Source organism: Colobus angolensis, unplaced genomic scaffold (genome assembly GCF_000951035.1).
Source record: "Colobus angolensis palliatus isolate OR3802 unplaced genomic scaffold, Cang.pa_1.0 Scaffold58, whole genome shotgun sequence".
Classification (NCBI taxonomy): Eukaryota; Metazoa; Chordata; class Mammalia; order Primates; family Cercopithecidae; genus Colobus; species Colobus angolensis.
This window is the reverse complement of record NW_012119376.1, coordinates 8,118,069-8,134,678: the sequence shown is the minus strand read 5'-3', so window position 1 is coordinate 8,134,678 and position 16,610 is coordinate 8,118,069. Positions and strand designations below refer to the sequence as shown.

At 40.8% G+C, this 16,610-nt stretch overlaps 1 protein-coding gene across 1 annotated transcript in view; it reads right to left on the bottom strand.

The window, feature by feature from the left end:
- Window positions 1–14,728, bottom strand: part of IL22RA2 (interleukin 22 receptor, alpha 2) — a 17,536-nt gene extending 2,808 nt beyond the window's left edge. Inside the window, exons 1-5 of the mRNA XM_011962179.1 lie at window positions 14,668–14,728; window positions 11,015–11,150; window positions 9,441–9,536; window positions 7,652–7,830; window positions 500–669 (exon numbers count right to left, since the gene is read on the bottom strand). Coding sequence (XP_011817569.1) covers window positions 500–669; window positions 7,652–7,830; window positions 9,441–9,536; window positions 11,015–11,150; window positions 14,668–14,728 — 642 coding nt within the window. The remainder of the gene's footprint in view (window positions 1–499; window positions 670–7,651; window positions 7,831–9,440; window positions 9,537–11,014; window positions 11,151–14,667) is intronic.
- Between the last annotated feature and the right edge of the window lie 1,882 nt (window positions 14,729–16,610).

Genomic DNA, 16,610 nt, shown 5'->3' with positions numbered 1-16,610 from the left:
CGTCTCTAATAAAAGATAAAAAAAAAAGCTGGATGTGATGGTGCATGCTTGTAGTCCCAGCTCCTCAGGAGGCTGAAGCAGGAGGATCACTTAAGCCCATATGTTAGAGGCTACAGTGAGCTATGATCACCACTGTACTCCAGCCTGGGTGACAGAGTGAGACCTGGTCTAAAAATGAATAAATAAATAAGGTGTGCAAAGCCCATAAAAATGATTATTTGTGGCAGTCACATGGAATTAAATACTGTTAATACCAATCTTTAGATATGCAGGGAAAACCGTGGATGGAGACAAACTGAAGGATGGAAAGGGCACACACACATTCGATGGTGATGCCAGCACCAACGGTGGATCAATACTGGTTGAAAGTAAGAAGAAATTAAAGATAAGGAAAAATAAGAGGAGGCAGAGTAGCAGAAGAGAGCATCTCATATGACCAAAATATTGGTTAAATAAACAAAAGAAAAAACACTAAATATATCTATTCATCTGAACTTACCTTTTCTAGTGAATTGTTAATTATAAAAACTCGGTATACTAGTTCATAGTAATCTTCTATAGGTATATTTTTTTCCTTTTGGTATCTATATGGTAAATTTGGAGCATGGAGAATTACCAACAAAGATCCATTGACTTGGGTTATATTCATGACTGGAGGATCTATTTTTGCTGGAGAAAAAAACGTAAAAATTTGACAAATCATCAAATGAATGTATTATATACAGACACATTATGTATAATGACAAATCAGCTTGGTGGGAGGATCACCTGAGCCCAGGGAGGCTGAGATTGCAGTGAGCTATGATCATGCCACTGCACTACAGCCTGTGCAGCATAGTGAGACCCACATCAAAAAACAGAAACAAAAAGAAAAAAGAAAATTGCACATGTATTTGAATCTCAAACCTTTATAAATTTAGGGGGTGTTAGATTCTTAGCAGAGTAAAGACGGAAACATGCAAATTACTTTCCCCTGTTTATTGGAAGGGCTTTCTTAGTCCGCCTTTTGTTTGTTTGGTTGGTTGGTTGCTTTTGGGTTTTTGTTGAGACAGGATCTCATTATGTTGCCCAGGCTGGTCTCTAACTCCTGTACTCAAGTGATTCTCCTTCAACTTCCTGAGTAGTTGAGATTACAGGTGTATGCCACCACACCCAGGCTAGTCTGACTTTTTATTGACAGTGTAGCCCTTGGAGGTTCTAAGATTTTTGTGGGGGTATTAGTTATAACTCCCTGCCTTGTGCTGGCCTAAAACCTTGTCTTTTGTCCTGGGAGTGGCTGTTACCACTGAGGGTCTAGTTACCACATCCAGCAAATGCCCTCAGGGCAGCTGGGTCACTATGTTGATCCTCTGGTTCCCCTTTGATTTCCATGTACTTTGTTTTGGCCCCCCGAGGATTCCCTTTATTTTCATTATTGCCCCTCTGTGGAGTTTGGAGAATGTGTTTTATTTTATCCAGAATTTCTAAGTGTTTTAGAAGAAGAGAGTTTCCTACTCCCAGGCTACTTAATTTGGAACCAAAAGTTTTTAAACCACTTTCCAACTATATTGGAATAATGTGATAGTTAACTTTAAATACACATGTCCCTTTTGTAGTCGGGCACATATTTCAGGCATTGGCCTATCAGTGAGTCAGCTGCAGACATCACAGGGCTCCTGACTTATGATCTGTGATGCTAGATTTCTTGACCCATTCACTGATTGTGATTGTATTACAAGACCAAGTCAAGATTATTTGACCTCATAGCACTTTACTCGTTAACAGCTCTCTCCTTGAAATATTACCTTCCCACACTATTCATGAATGTATCAGCCCACAGATTTCCTCCTACCTCTTTGGCTATTCCTTCTTAGCCTTCTTTTAAGATTTTTCTTACTCAGGCATCAATATCTGGTCTTACTCAGCCCTCAATGTCTGGTCTTACTCAAAACTGCCTCTCACTCACTACTCTCTCCCTAGGCAATCCTATCAATGCCCACTGTACAGTATGCATGAAATGACTTACAAATTTTTGTCTCTAATAGACTTTACCTTTGAGTCTTGGATGTGAAGAGATTGTCCCTTGGATCTCTCAAAAGCATCTTAAACTTAACATATTCAAAACCAAACTCATAATCTCTATTACCTTGCATACCACCAAACTGGTCTTTTTCATCAAACCCCATCAAAAATATCTCACCCATTCAGCTAATTATGCATGCAAGAAAATTAGAGGTAGTCTTTGACATGTTCTCTTCACCATTATATCCAATCTATCACCTGGTCCTGCCAATTTTTCTTACTAAATGTCCCTCCAGGAATAAATTTTCTCTAGTCCTTTTCATCAGCCAAATTCTGTCTCCCGTGGACTATTATTAGTAACCTACTACTTCACTTATCCACATCCAACCTGTTCCTCCAAATATAGTCAAAATGACCTTTCCTATACACAAGTCTGATCATATGGCTCCTGAGTAAAATTACTTTTTTCTGGAGGAAGTCACAACTCTTTAAAAAATTATTGTACCTGCCCTACCTTTCCAGTCCCACCTCATTATGGACCCCTTCCTGCATGCTCTTCTTCAATATACTGTTTGTCTTTCAGTCTCTTGCATTTGCTATGCCAGAGGGTCTTTGCAAATGCTGTTCCATTGCTTGGAATGCTCTGTTCTTTGCCTCAAGTGATCCTCCCACCTCGGCCTCCCAAAGCGCTGGGATTACAGGCATGGAGCCAACGCACCTGGCTTTCACATCTATTTTCAATCCAAGCAATTCTAGGGTCAAATAATACTGAAATCTCACTAAGTATCAAATGCTGCTTTTAATTGAAGAAAGTTTATTTTGTTTTATTTTATTTTTAAAATATTGCTTTGTCTCTAGATAGAAACCATAAATCATAACTTCTTAATCTAAGATAACATCCTGCTGCTCAAAAACAGGTGTCAGAGGAGCCAATGCATGCAGCTGGCTCATTAGTCTATATCACAGATGCCAGGAACATGCTGTCCTGAGGACCTAGAAACATGTTTTTTGAAATATGTCCTTCAGAAGTTCTTAGGAGCTGTGGTAAGAGAGTGCAAAGCTGGGGGTGAGGAGGCAGCTGAATGGGTGATTCTCTCACTACTGCATCAACAAGAGTAGTAGCTATAGACTGGGCTTCTTACTCTTCTACTAAGAGGCCTGAAATCAAATGACTTTTTAAAGGACCCAGTCTAAAATTTTTTTCTTTTCTTTTCTTTTCTGATTTTTTTAGGGAGAATGGTCATACAGAAAACACACAAACCCTTCTTAACTCAATACTATCCCAATTTAAATAGAATTGAGCTAAAGCTGTGTCAGTCAACGTCTCTGGCTATTCTTACCTGACTGGCCTAACGGCTTAGACTGAAGGAAGCTCTGTTTGATAAGTTAATTTGAATGTGACCCTATTTCTAGGCTTGAATATAATCATCAAACTGATCTGTGAATTCCCTTCACTGCTGTTCATCAGTTTAGTCATGAAATCTCCTTTTCCTCAACTAGAGAATTGCTGGTTGAGTGTATTGGCCTTGAATTTCCATGTGTCCAAGAAACAACGTGAGAGTTACCATGAATTAGTTTGCTCAACTCTATTCCACCCTCTTGCTAATTAGAGAGTTGGGGGGAGATGCATCTAGCATTTTGGACATGATCCAATTAATTTGGATCTAATTGGACCTTGCACCAGTTAGAAGAGGTGTATGGATGGATCCCTAAGTACTAAGATACAGAATGTGAATATTTCTGTGGCCATATGAATGCAAAGTAAAAGGCTCATACTGAAAGGCAGTCTTAAAAAATCTAGGTGGTTAGAGAATTGTAAGGAACCCATAATAGTCAAAACAATCTTGAAAAAGACATACAAAGAGGAGGGCTCACGCTTCCCAATTTCAAAGCTTACTACAAAGCAACAATAATCAAAATAGTGTGGTATGGGCACAATGATAAATGTATAGATCAATAGAATAGAATTGAAAGTCTGGAAATAAACCACGCTTCTATAGTCTATCGATTTTCAACAATTGTGCCAAGAACACTCAATGGGGATAATTTTCAACAAAAGGTGCTGGGACAACTGGATAGTCATATGTCAAAGAATAATATTGGACCCTTACCTCACACCATATACAAAAATTAACTCAAAATGAATCAGACTTAAATGTAAGACATAAAACTATAAAACTCTTAGAAGAAAATATAAGGTAAATCTTCATGATTTTGGATTTGGCAAAGGATTCTTAGATATGACACCAAAAGCACAAGCAACAAAAGAAGAAATAGATAAATTGGATTTCATCAAAGTTTAAAACTTGGTATCAAGTGATACCATCAAGAAAGTAAAAAAGACAACCCACAGAATGAGAGGAGCTAGCTGAAAATCATATATCTGATAAGACATTGGTATGCAGAATATATAAAAACTCTTACAACTCAAAAATCAAAAGATATGATTAAATTTTTAAATGGGCAAAGGATCTCAATGTACAATTCTCTAGAGAAGGTACAAAATAGCCAATACACATAAAAAAGAAGCTCAACATCATTAATTAGCAGGTAAATGCAAATACAAACCACATGAGATACCATTTTTTACCCATTAGGATGGCTATAGTAAAAGAAGATTGGTAAACATGTGGAAAGATCAAAACTCTCATATATTGCTGATGGGAATGTAAAATAGTGCAGATGCTTTGAAAACAGTCTGGCATTTCCTCAAATGATTAAACATAGAGTTACTCTGAGACCCAGCAATTCCACTCCTAGGTATATATCGAAGAGAAATATGTATGCCCAGCTGTGCGTGGTGGCACATGCCTGTTAGTCCTTGCTACTTGGGAGGCTGAGGTGGAAGGATTGCTGGAACCCAGGGGTTCAAGACTAAAGTGAGCTATGATTGTGCCACTGCACTCCAGCCTAGGTGACAGAGTAGGATCTTGTCTCTCAAAAAAAACAAACAAGAAAAAAACCAAAAAAACTCCCACACAAAAATTTTTACATGACTGTTTATAGCAGCATTATTCATAATGGCCAAAAAGTAGAAACTACCCAAATGTCTATCAACTGAGGAATAGATAAATAATATGTGGTATATCCATATAATGTACTATTATTTAGCCACAAAAAGGAATGAAGTACTGATACATACTACAATCTGAATGAACTTTGAAAACATGTTAAGTGAAAGAAGCTGGTCAAAAAAAAATCATGTATTTTATGAGTCTATCCAGAACTCTATAGAGACAGAAAGATTATAGTTGCCAGGGCTGAGGGCTAGGGGAATGGCAAGACTGGAAGGTGATAGCCAAAGGGTATGGAGTTGCTTTTTGAGGTGATAAAAATGTTCTAAAATTGACTGTGAATGATGGTGGTACATATTTGTGAATATAGTAAAAACCATTAAACTGTATGCTATATGCTTAAAGTATAAGCTGTGTGTATTATACCTCAATAAGGCTGTTTAAAAAGATCTAAGTGGATGCAGTGACAATCTATTTCCCCAGTGTCCTATAGTTGCTCTATGGGCTCTTGAACAAAATAATTACATGATGGAGGATATATATAGACTTAACAATATGGATCTCCTCTTATCAAATTTGGTCTGACCTTCAGAGTGTCATTGCAGAGTGATCTTCCTTTCCAGGAAGGACGATCAATGTTGAACCCCTAGTATAGTGCCATATTCCAGGGGCTCTCATCTTCCATCTCGTTGCAGGTAGGTTTTTTTTGTTCCCTTCCAAAACGGAGGGGGCAAGAGACACTGGTTATAGTTTTTCTTTACTGCTGGGTATAGATTCTGGTAACAGATTCTGTTTGTAGATTTTTATTTACTGCTTCAATGCTTTTATCAGCAGACCCCTCACCACTCCTGGGACCACACATACACCCGTAGATGTAGTCAATGCCTTATTCTTGAGCATAGTACTCCATAATATATTGCTTATGACAAAGAACTTAAGTTAATGTGAAAGGAGTGAAGTAAGGTCTCAAGACCCACAGGACAAATATATGTCATATAATGTCATATATTTGTCACTCAGAAATCCATGACTCTATAGGAAGGTGAAATGGACAATTGAAAACTCAATTTGAGAGATGTCTTGTGAATTGGCATATGAATTGGTAAATGCTTCGCTAAGCCTGGGGCTAATATATGGTGCTATTTCTTCCATAGACAGAATTCACTGGTCTAGGATACAAGAAGTGGAAGTGAGAGGGGCAGCTCTGACTGTTACCCATAGAGAACAACTCATGACATGTTTTTGTTTCCCATATGCTTGGCCTTGAATTCTTCTGGTTTATAACAAAAATGGTTTCCAAAAATTGGAAGTTGAGGCTCTTGCCTGACCATTTGGAGCTCCTTGTGCCATTTAGCTAACAAAAAGAAAATGAGGTTCTTACATTGTCTGGGGTGATTTATTCTGATTTTCAAGGCATAATACAGTAATAAATACATTGGGGTCAGGTGGAAGAATTCTTGGTAGCCTCTGGTGTGCCCCTTAGAGCTTCTCTATTCAGCTCTAAAAATAATATAAGGTTAGGTCAAGCTGAGATAGGAAACACCAAAAGGACTGAAACTCCTCATGGATAAAAAGCTGAAGTGCTTAAAAGAAGGTGAATGTTGAGTTTATAATGAGAGAAGAAGTCATAAATATTAACTACAGCTTCATGACTAGTTGCAATTATGAGGACTGTGGTAAGTATCTTTATTTTCTTTCTTGTTCTATTTATGCACATCTTTATATCTATACATTAAACCCCTTCTCTCTCTCTTTTTCTTTTCCCTACTATTTTAGCTAATGTCTGTTGGTAATGGTTCATTTTATCACCTATATCTTAGATTATATTATTCTATGATTGTGACTAAACTAAAAGAGGAATAATATCATTCAGGATGGATATTGAGAAAACACTTTTGGTCTGCCTTTTTGGGGAGGTGAGACTAAAAGTCTAATTTCCTCAACAGAAAATTCTTCTATGAGTATTTTCATGAACTTAACCCTCATGTTTGGGGAAGGACTAGGGCACTATGACAAATTCTGCTGTCTAAAAATACTTTCTAGGGGGCTGGGCATGGTGACTCACACCCATAATCCCAGCACTTTGGGAGGCCAAGGCGGGCGGATCACCTGAGGTCAGGAGTTTGAGACCAGCCTGGCCAACATGGTGAGACCTCGTCTCTACTAAAAATACAAAAATTAGCCAGGGATAGTGGCACATGCTTGTAATCCTGGCTACTTGGGAAACTGAGGTCGGAGAATTGTTTGAACCCGGGAGGCAGAGGTTGCAGTGAGCCAAGATCATGCCACTACACCCCAGCCTGGGTGACAAAGCAAGACCCTGTCTCACACACACACACGCACACACACACACACACACACACAGGCTCTGCAGTCAGATGCAGTAAATGTGAACCCTGACTTGTATAATACAGGTCATGAGACTGGACCAATGACTAAAGCCTCTACATCTTGATGTTCTGGGCTAGAAAATTAGGATAATAAAAGCTATCTCCTAGAGTTGTTCTGAGAATTAGACCAAATGAGATAACTATGTAGAGCCCTCAGCAAAGCACAAGGCCTGGTCACTAGCTGTGCTCTGGGAGGGCTGTCCAAAAGCAGGAAGAACAAGGGCAAAGAAACTCCATGGAACTCACTTTCCCACCAGGGAGTGAACCGCGGTGTCATGCTCCAGTCTGAGTAGCTCCCAGCCGAGGCCGCCCTCACCCTCCCATAATAAGGTTCCTGTATGTCTGAGGTTTCACTGGTAAGGTCACAAAAGAGTTCTTGAGTACCCCAACAGTCTTCTTTATTTTCCCATCGTCTCTGTCCATATCTGTAGCAAGGAAAAGGCAAAGATCTGAGTTTCTTTTCTCCACTCAAGGAGTCTTTAATGTTTTCAGACTGATAATTATTTATACCTGATTCTAGTATCAATATCACCATGATAGCTTATGGCTATTTTTCAGAATCTTTAAAAAAATTCCTTCTTATTAACTGTCTAAGTCCATTTTCTGTTGCTGTAACTGAATACCCGAGACTGGGTAATTTATAAAGAAAAGAAATTTACTTCTTACAGTTTTGGAGGCTAGGAAGTCTAATGTCTAAGAGTCACATCTGGTGAGGGCCTTCTTGCTGGTGGGGACTCTCTGCAGAGATTTAAGGTGGCAGAGGATGTCATAGGGATTCAAGAGAGATGGCTTTTACATATATATATATAAAACAGACCAACTTTTCTTATAACTAGCCCACTTCCTCAATAACACTTTAATTCATTAATCCATCAATGGATGAATCCATTCATGGGGGCAGAATCCTCATGACCCAGTCATCTCCCCAAAGTCCCACCTCTCAACATTGCTGCATTAGGATCAAGTTTCCAACACATGAGCTTTTGGGGGACACATAGAAGCCACAGCATTACCTAAAGTGCTGTCTTGCTGGAAGATAAACATCCCTGACACTTTCTGTATCACTAACATAAGGGTTTTAACTTATTTTTTAATACTTGGCATAATGTTCTTTCAGGTGTGTGGACTGACTTCCATTTTTGAATACTCACTCTCCACATCCTTAATGCTCTGTGGTTTTGAGTGTTTGTGGTTTTTTTTTCACTTCTCATCAGCTCACTATTGAGTAATGTGGCTGCTTCTGAGAAGTTGCTACCACTTTTCATCTCAGGTGCTGCTTACCCAACATACATGATTAATCTCTTTATTGAAAATTGACGGGAAGTTTTAGTGAGGACTATATATGGAGCCCTGTAATTAGGGGTTGGGAGATGGGGAGTGAAACCCAAGAAGAAAGGTAGTGAGGCAAGAGGCAGAGAGGTTGACTCAGCCTGAGGCCACAGGATGGTGTAACAGTCAAACAGAAGATTCATGCTTTGTTTCCTTACCTGCCATAAATCAGACCAATGCAACAAAGTGATGGTGGGGAACAGAGAAGGAATTGGAGTCTGGGGAGAAAGGTTTCCCAAATTATTTATTGAAAGACTTGAAATCTAACTTCCTAGACACATAATAAGGAAGATTGACAGTATCTGTACTCAATAATCTACATGGTGATAGCAATTTCATTATATCACAATTAAAGCAGTACCACAACATGTATTGCATATACTTTGATGTTTTAAAATTATTATTTATTTATAATAAGTCTTTAACTTAGCTGTAATGACTGACTTCTCTTTTAACATAATATCTCATTGTTTATCCCATTCTAAATGTGAGGGATATAACAGTACTATATAGTCTATGAACTGGATACACCAAAGTGAAAGTTTTCAAAATTATAAATTTGTCTTGTGCTGTTGAAAATCCTTTAGAGACAGGAATGGATTCAGGTATTCTGGGGTCTGAAATTTATATAATCTTTTTTAATCCATTTAGTGTTTCTATAACAGAACATGTGAGGCTAGGTAATTGATAAGGAAAAGAGGTTTATTTAGCCCATGTTCTGCAGCCTGGTAAGTTACAAGAAGTGTGCTGCCAGCATCCACTTGGCTTCTGGTGAGAGCTTTTCATGTTGCATAAGAACACGCTGGGGAAAACAGATTGCATGAAGAGGCCAAACTCAAGGGGCATCCTGGCTTTACAACAGCCACTCTGATAGAAACATTTCCATGACAAATTCAGTCTTGCAAGAGGGAGAACTCACTCAACTGCAGCAATGATGGTACCAAGCCATTCATGAGCACTCCATCCCCAAGATCCAAACACCTCCTACGAGGCCCCACTTCCAACATCACCACACTAGGGATCAAATTTCAACATGAATTTTGGTGGAGACAAACTCAAACCATAGCAGCTTGGGAGTCCTCTTTAAGCAAAGATTTATAAATATAAAATCCTTGCATGAGGTCCCGAAGTTTAATCTTCATTAGATTCATGGTAAACCAGTTTCTAATCTTCTTAGTACTTTAGTCCACAAATAGGTTCACTTTTGACCTATTTATACTGCTCAAGGGGAAGTATAAAAAGAGTACCAATCTTTACTTCCTACATGCTGAAAGTACCTCCAGCTATGCACAAATCTACTTTTGTAATGAAGAAATGAGCATTGTAAAGATTTGCAAATTTTACAATCATTACATAAGATATGTAGAGAGAAGTAGCAGTGGTTAAAGATGGAAATGCTTCTGGGTATATTCCTTCTGAAATTAATTAGAGGGAAAATCTGACCTAGGACCTACCCCATGCTGGAGAGACACGGATGAATTTATGGGATAAAAATTGCTATTTTGGCCATAGCTGCATTTGATTTTCTGAATTTCTAGTGAAAAACCATGAAAGTTAAACTGTAATATCTCCTGTCTCACTGTCAGGAGACAGGATTGAGCCTCAACCCCTCTTGCCCCCCAAAAATATATGAGTGGAAAAACCTGACATTTTCAAATCAGGAGTATTTGTTTCCAAGCCTTGAGCCAGGAAAGGTGTAGATTATATCTGAGTTTTGGCAATGATGCAGTAGGAGTAGCCTGAGGATCACACGAGAGGAACATGCAGCAACGTGTTCCAGTTTGTGTTCATGCTTACGAGACTCATTAGTTTTTGAAAAGAATTTTCTAAATAGTAAATCCACTCTGAAAGTGACTTTTAAATTAAAAACTTATTTTACACACTCACCTCCATGTTTGCCACAACTTCTTTTTCAACTATCAATAGTTTCATTCACTGAGTACTTGTTATGTGCTAAATAAGTTGCTTCCAACATTGACTTGACAAACCTGTATTGAGAATTCACCATGTACCAGGCTCTACTATGGAGGCGAAGGCTGAGCCTATGAGGTCTTGGTGCAGGTCTAGGGCTGAAGTATCTGCCCAATGCACTGCATACCATCATGCATTTTGAGTCCCCAGGCAGCCTTCAGGGGAGACAAGTCACTGCTATCCTGACCTTGGTTTCTTCTCAACCCCTCTGAAATGAAGGAAAAGCTCGGATACTAACACTCCATTGCATTCTAGAACATGTTATCCCAGTGCCATCTCTGTCAGCTGAAGGAGGCTCAATTTACTTACATTTTGTACTGCACAAAATAGACACTGCTGTTGCCAGTAAGTGCCCTCCCAGGCTGCCATTGCAAAATGTTGTGAAAATTTCGGGACTGAAATTGTACCCTCTGAGGCTTCAGAGACTCACGTGCTGGCTGAGTTCCTAAGATAATAAGAGAAGGAAGAACATTGAACGTTGCTAGGAGCACTGTTGTTCCCAGCAGTAGTTTTCAATGGAATACCTGCATCAGGATTCCCTAAAGTAGTTGCTCTATGTGCAGATAGTAGAGGTGGAGCCCAGAAATCAACATTTTGAATCTTCAATGCAATGATTTTGATACACACTAAAGTCTCAGAATGATGAGTTCCAGATCATAAACATGTACATGCTATCTTCCCACCCTATTTCCCAGGCTGTGGGGGAAGTAAATTGCAGTAAAAAAAAAAAATTGCTATTATTTTATCCCCAAATAGTGATGGAATATAATGACTGAGATGAAGGACCCACACTGAGACCAACAACCATCTTCTTAGGAACCACTCAAGCAAAATTGGTACTACTCAAGCAAAATTTGCTAGGGACCAATTCTGGCTCCAGGATCTCAGCCCAGCAATCAGTCCCTCCTTTCACAGGTTCTTGCTCAATCTCTGGGTCCTGCTTCCAAGTAGGTCTGCCTTTGCTGTCCCACTCTTGAATGGCTGTATTTACCTGCCTACATCCTGGCTCCAAGTATCCAAGCATAATCCCTCAGATGAAATGGCCATGCTAATGAGGAAAACAGACCAAGACCCTGCTGGGGGGCTAGTGTTTCTGAGACTAATCATGGCAGGGGATGGGAAAATTTTGCACTGGCATGACTTGTGCTATCTTCCTCGAATCATGCAACATAGGTGCTACAACCTCACTTGCCTTTAGTCACATGGATGCAAGAAAACTTTGGCAAAATTTTGTTTAGGGTTCAAGGTCTCTTATAAGGGATAAGAAGTTGGGCAGAAGGAGGAGGAGTCAGGAAGCATATCTTTTTTTTTTTTTTTGAGACAGAGTCTTGCTCTGTCACCCAGGCTGGAGTGCAGTGGCCAGATCTCAGCTCACTGCAAGCTCTGCCTCCCGGGTTCATGCCATTCTCCTGCCTCAGCCTCCCGAGTAGCTGGGACTACAGGCACCCGCCACCTCGCCCGGCTAGTTTTTTGCATTTTTTAGTAGAGACGGGGTTTCACCGTGTTAGCCAGGATGGTCTCGATCTCCTGACCTCGTGATCCGCCCGTCTCGGCCTCCCAAAGTGCTGGGATTACAGGCTTGAGCCACCACGCCCGGCTTTTTCTTTTTTTAGACGGAGTTTCACTCATTGCCCTGGCTGGAGTGCAGTGGCGTGATCTCAGCTCACTGCAACCTCTGACCCCTGGATTCAAGTGATTCTCCTGCCTCAGCCTCCCGAGTAGCTGGGATTACAGGTGCCCACCACCACGCCCGGCTAATTTTTTTGTATTTTCAGTAGAGACGGGGTTTCACCGTGTTGGGCAGGCTAGTCTTGAACTGCTGACCTCAAGTGATCCGCCCGCCTCGGCCTCCCAAAGTGCTGGGATTACAGGTGTGAGCCACTGCACCCTGCCAGGGAGCATATCTTCTGTTTTCTCCCTGACCTCATCTTCTGTCACCCCAACCCCTGTATTTGCAGCGTTGACTCCTTCACTTGCTCCACCATGACCCTGATGACTCTGCTTTAGGGCCTCTGCACTGGCCCTTCCCTTTTCCTGGTCTACCTTCCCCTGGATTTCACATGGTTCATTTCTCCACCTCCTTCAAGTCTTTGCTCGTTTGTATCACATTATTGAGATGGTTAAAAAAATACTCCCAAGCCCATGGTCTCAGCTCTGAACTTTCAAGATTTGTTATTTTCAAATGAACAAGACTGTTTCCTCAGGCCTTTCTTCTTACCAACCAAATAGTGTGAATACTGTTATTTGCTTTTTAATTTGTTTTCACTTTTATTGTTTGGACTACCATCAGCGCATCAAATGGTGTTGTGTTCTTGGAAAGAGTCTACAGCCACAATTGATTTTGCTCACAAAAATCACTGCCTGATCAATCATCTTTAGAACATAAAAATTCCAGGAGTTTTCAGGAGATGATAGGCACAATTTCCTGAAGGCCTGCCTAGAATTGATTTGCTAACATGAAGATAGATGGCTTAATGCCCTTTATCTCTCTGTCTATGGATTTCTTCTCTCATTTTTGTAACATCAGTGCTACCACCACCAACAGTAATAACACTGGCCTAGGCACTGAGGGACTTTTACCTGCATTCACTCATTTAATTTACCCAGCTCTTCTATGAGGAAAGTACTGTGCATTATGGTCTTCTTCTTACAGACTGAAAAAACGAAGCCTTGGAGACCCGAAGGAGCTTGCCAGGCAGCAAATGGTGAAGCTGATTTTGTACCCAGACAGTCTGACTGTAGAGCCTGCCTTTTCCCTTCAACAGAAAGCCAAGAGCAAAGCCATGGGAGAGAGGAGCTAATGAAAGAGACAGACCAATTAGAAGCTGAGGGTATACTTTATCTTCTTCCTTCTTCCCTCCTCCTCCTCCTTCTGGCTGGCATTCATCAAACATTGAACATATATGAACATTAACTTATATTAGGCACTATGTTCAAAGCTTTACAACTTACTTAATTCCCACAGCCACCAAGTAAGGTAAATATTTTTATTATCACATTCTACAGATGAGGAAGCTGAGGCTTTAAAAAGTTGCATCTCATACTCAAGGTTACAGGCTTGGTAAGATGCAGAGCCAGGAACATTTTTGTATCATTTGAATTCCTGCCATATTTTGCTAAATGTGCCCTTGCTGTTACCAAGGACCAGAGTCTTCTCAAATCCAAACATTTCTGCAAGATTAAGGCTTGAATTGCTTTTATGTATTAGTCACTAGACAACTGGCAAGTTACTCGAATCACTTACACTGAGGGGTACCTATCTGTAAACTTGGATTCTTACAGGCTTGCTCAGAAGTATGCGGTGGTGATAAGATGCTCTACACTCCTGCAGTGTCCTCCACAAATACCAGAAGCAAATTCTCACCTGCTGTTTGTGGTCCCTATCCTGTGCCAGGCACTTCTCTAAGCATTTGGCATATATTAACTTATTTAATCTTCACAGTGACCTAGAATCTCTATTCTACTAATGAGGAAATTGAGGCAGTTAAGTAAAGTCCCCAGGTTTTCCTACATGGTAAATGGCAGATCTGAAATCCAGACTATGACAGTTTGGCTTAGGAACCTGTGCTGGTAACCACCATGATATAGTGTTCCTTCAAGGTAAAAGACATTCTAAGGTGAGTGAGAGCCAGAGAGAAAGAGAGGGAGAGAGAGAGGACGGGAGGGAGGGAGGGAGGGAGGGGGAGAGAGAGAGAGAGAGAGAGAAATGGATGTGCATTTGTTCTGTATGCAGTCTCTGCACCCTCTAGAGAGCCTTTTCTTTAGTGGGTACTCATTAAGTATATGTGTGGTTATTCAAGCTGCAGATAGACACTAACTCCATGCCTGCTCTGGTCATTTAGTGACATCAAAAGCTGCAGTCTTTATAAAGTCCAAAAAAGCACCAGTGCTATTTCTAACAGATCCTTGATCGGACTCAGATGACAAAGCTATGAGCAATTAAAAAGAAACAAAGCACTTACCTGCTACACCAGTAAGGAAGAAACTGATGAGGAAGCCTAGAAAGCAATGTTTAGGCCTCATGGTTGCAAGTGTGACTGTTCAGGCAACCAGTGTTCCCTTTAACCAGCTCAGGACCAAAGAGGAAACTAAAATCCACAAACAGACCATCACTCCTGGGTTTAAGGCAGATGGTTCCTTGAAGCAACTACAGTTTTATTTAGATACGGCATTATATTATTTTATTTTAGGCAAGTTATGAAAGTATAAAAATCACTTCAAAAAGCATTTGCTGTCACTTTTATGTGGAAGCTTGTTTTTATTGGGAAGCTCGTTTTTTGTTGGGGCTTTGTTAGCTGTGGAAAGGCAAAACACTGAGGATGGGCAGACCCAAAGGGCAGGGCAGTGCAGGGATTGTGCAAGTGGCAAGCAGGTGAGTGAATGAAACGACTTGTGGGGCCTTAAGGGAATCTGGCCCCAGGAGGTGGAGAGGCTGCCAAAGACTAGGACTTGGCAGCCAGTGTGATTTTGAGTAATATGCTTGGCAGTTGCAGCTATCGGGCCCACTGGTAGTGGTTCAAAGCAAGAGGGGTCTCTCGTTGATTCACTCTTTTCCTCCCCTTTTGGTAGCTCCCCAGTTAATCTCCCTGCTATGCCCCATACCTTCCCGCTGCCTCTAGCTCTCCACAGGGCTCCCTGCCATACTCCTCAGCCTTCTCCACTCCATAGTGGTCCTGGGCTCCGTTCAGCTAATGCCTATTCCTCTTCCATTTTCACATGCAGTCTCCAGCGAGCTGGAAAAAGATTTTGAGCCCGTCAAACTGCACGATTCCTTTAAAAGATGAATGGGGAAGACACTCCTTTTGAGCTACATTAGATCTTTTTCACATTGTCTTTCAAATCTGATTGAACCAGCTCATCTGTTCTCTCTGATTCATTATATCATTCTTCTTACCATTTTTTTTTTTTACCCCATGTGTTTAGAGGTACTAAAATTACACATGAAAGAACAAAAAAGTCATGTTCCATAGTGAGCAAGTCTGTGCAAACCTACCCTTAAAGTCCAAGGAAGCTGAGAGGCCAAAGAAAAAGGCTGACATATCCAGTTTCTCAGAAAGAAGCATTTAATAGGGACTTATGAACAGAGCCATATGTGTGTCCCGGACAGTGGCAAGACAAGATAGTGGACCCTCATGCCATCGCCCTGTAGACCTGAAGAAGGAATTAAGGAAATCAACTATAACCTAATAGTGGTAGTAATAGAAATGTTAAAATTCTCTTAAAGTTACTGCAAAGTGTGACCCCTCCTCCACTGTTACACTGAAGTTAAAAGGGAATATTAACAGCCTGTCTGTCTCCGTGAACAGTGGACCTTATCTATACTCCCCAACTCCACATTCCTCAAAGTTTATCACAGGCCCAGCAAGTTCCTGCACTACTGCAGGGTCACAAGACCGATAAGTTTAGGTTACAAGACACGTCTTTCTCAAAATGTAAGAAATGTTGTAATGCTGCCTTTGTTTCTTGCTTCTGTAACTCACTTCCCACCTCATGTAGTTCCCATCTTAAGATGTTTAAAAGTAGGAAAAGCTCTTTGTTCATGGCTCAGACTTTCTGGACGTATGTCCTGCTGAACCGGTGATCACCTTAATAAACTCTCCTGAACCTTTTTCTGTCTCTCCAGTCTTTGATTGTCCCACAACATTTCTGGGGGCCAGTCCGTGATTAGAGATGGCAGATTTTCTGTCTGCTTTGCCTGTGGGCTAGAGTCCCAGGATGTGGGAGATCTGGGGTCCTTGGTCCTGCTGGGAGAATTTTAGCCCAGAAGGAGAACAGCCATTCCACATTCCGGAGCCTTCCCCCAACGGCACAACTGGAACCAGTGGAAAGGGTTGCAGGACAGTCACAGGAACAGCATGCAGACATATGAACCACGGTAAGGTTTGGGCCCTAAGGCAAGACCTGT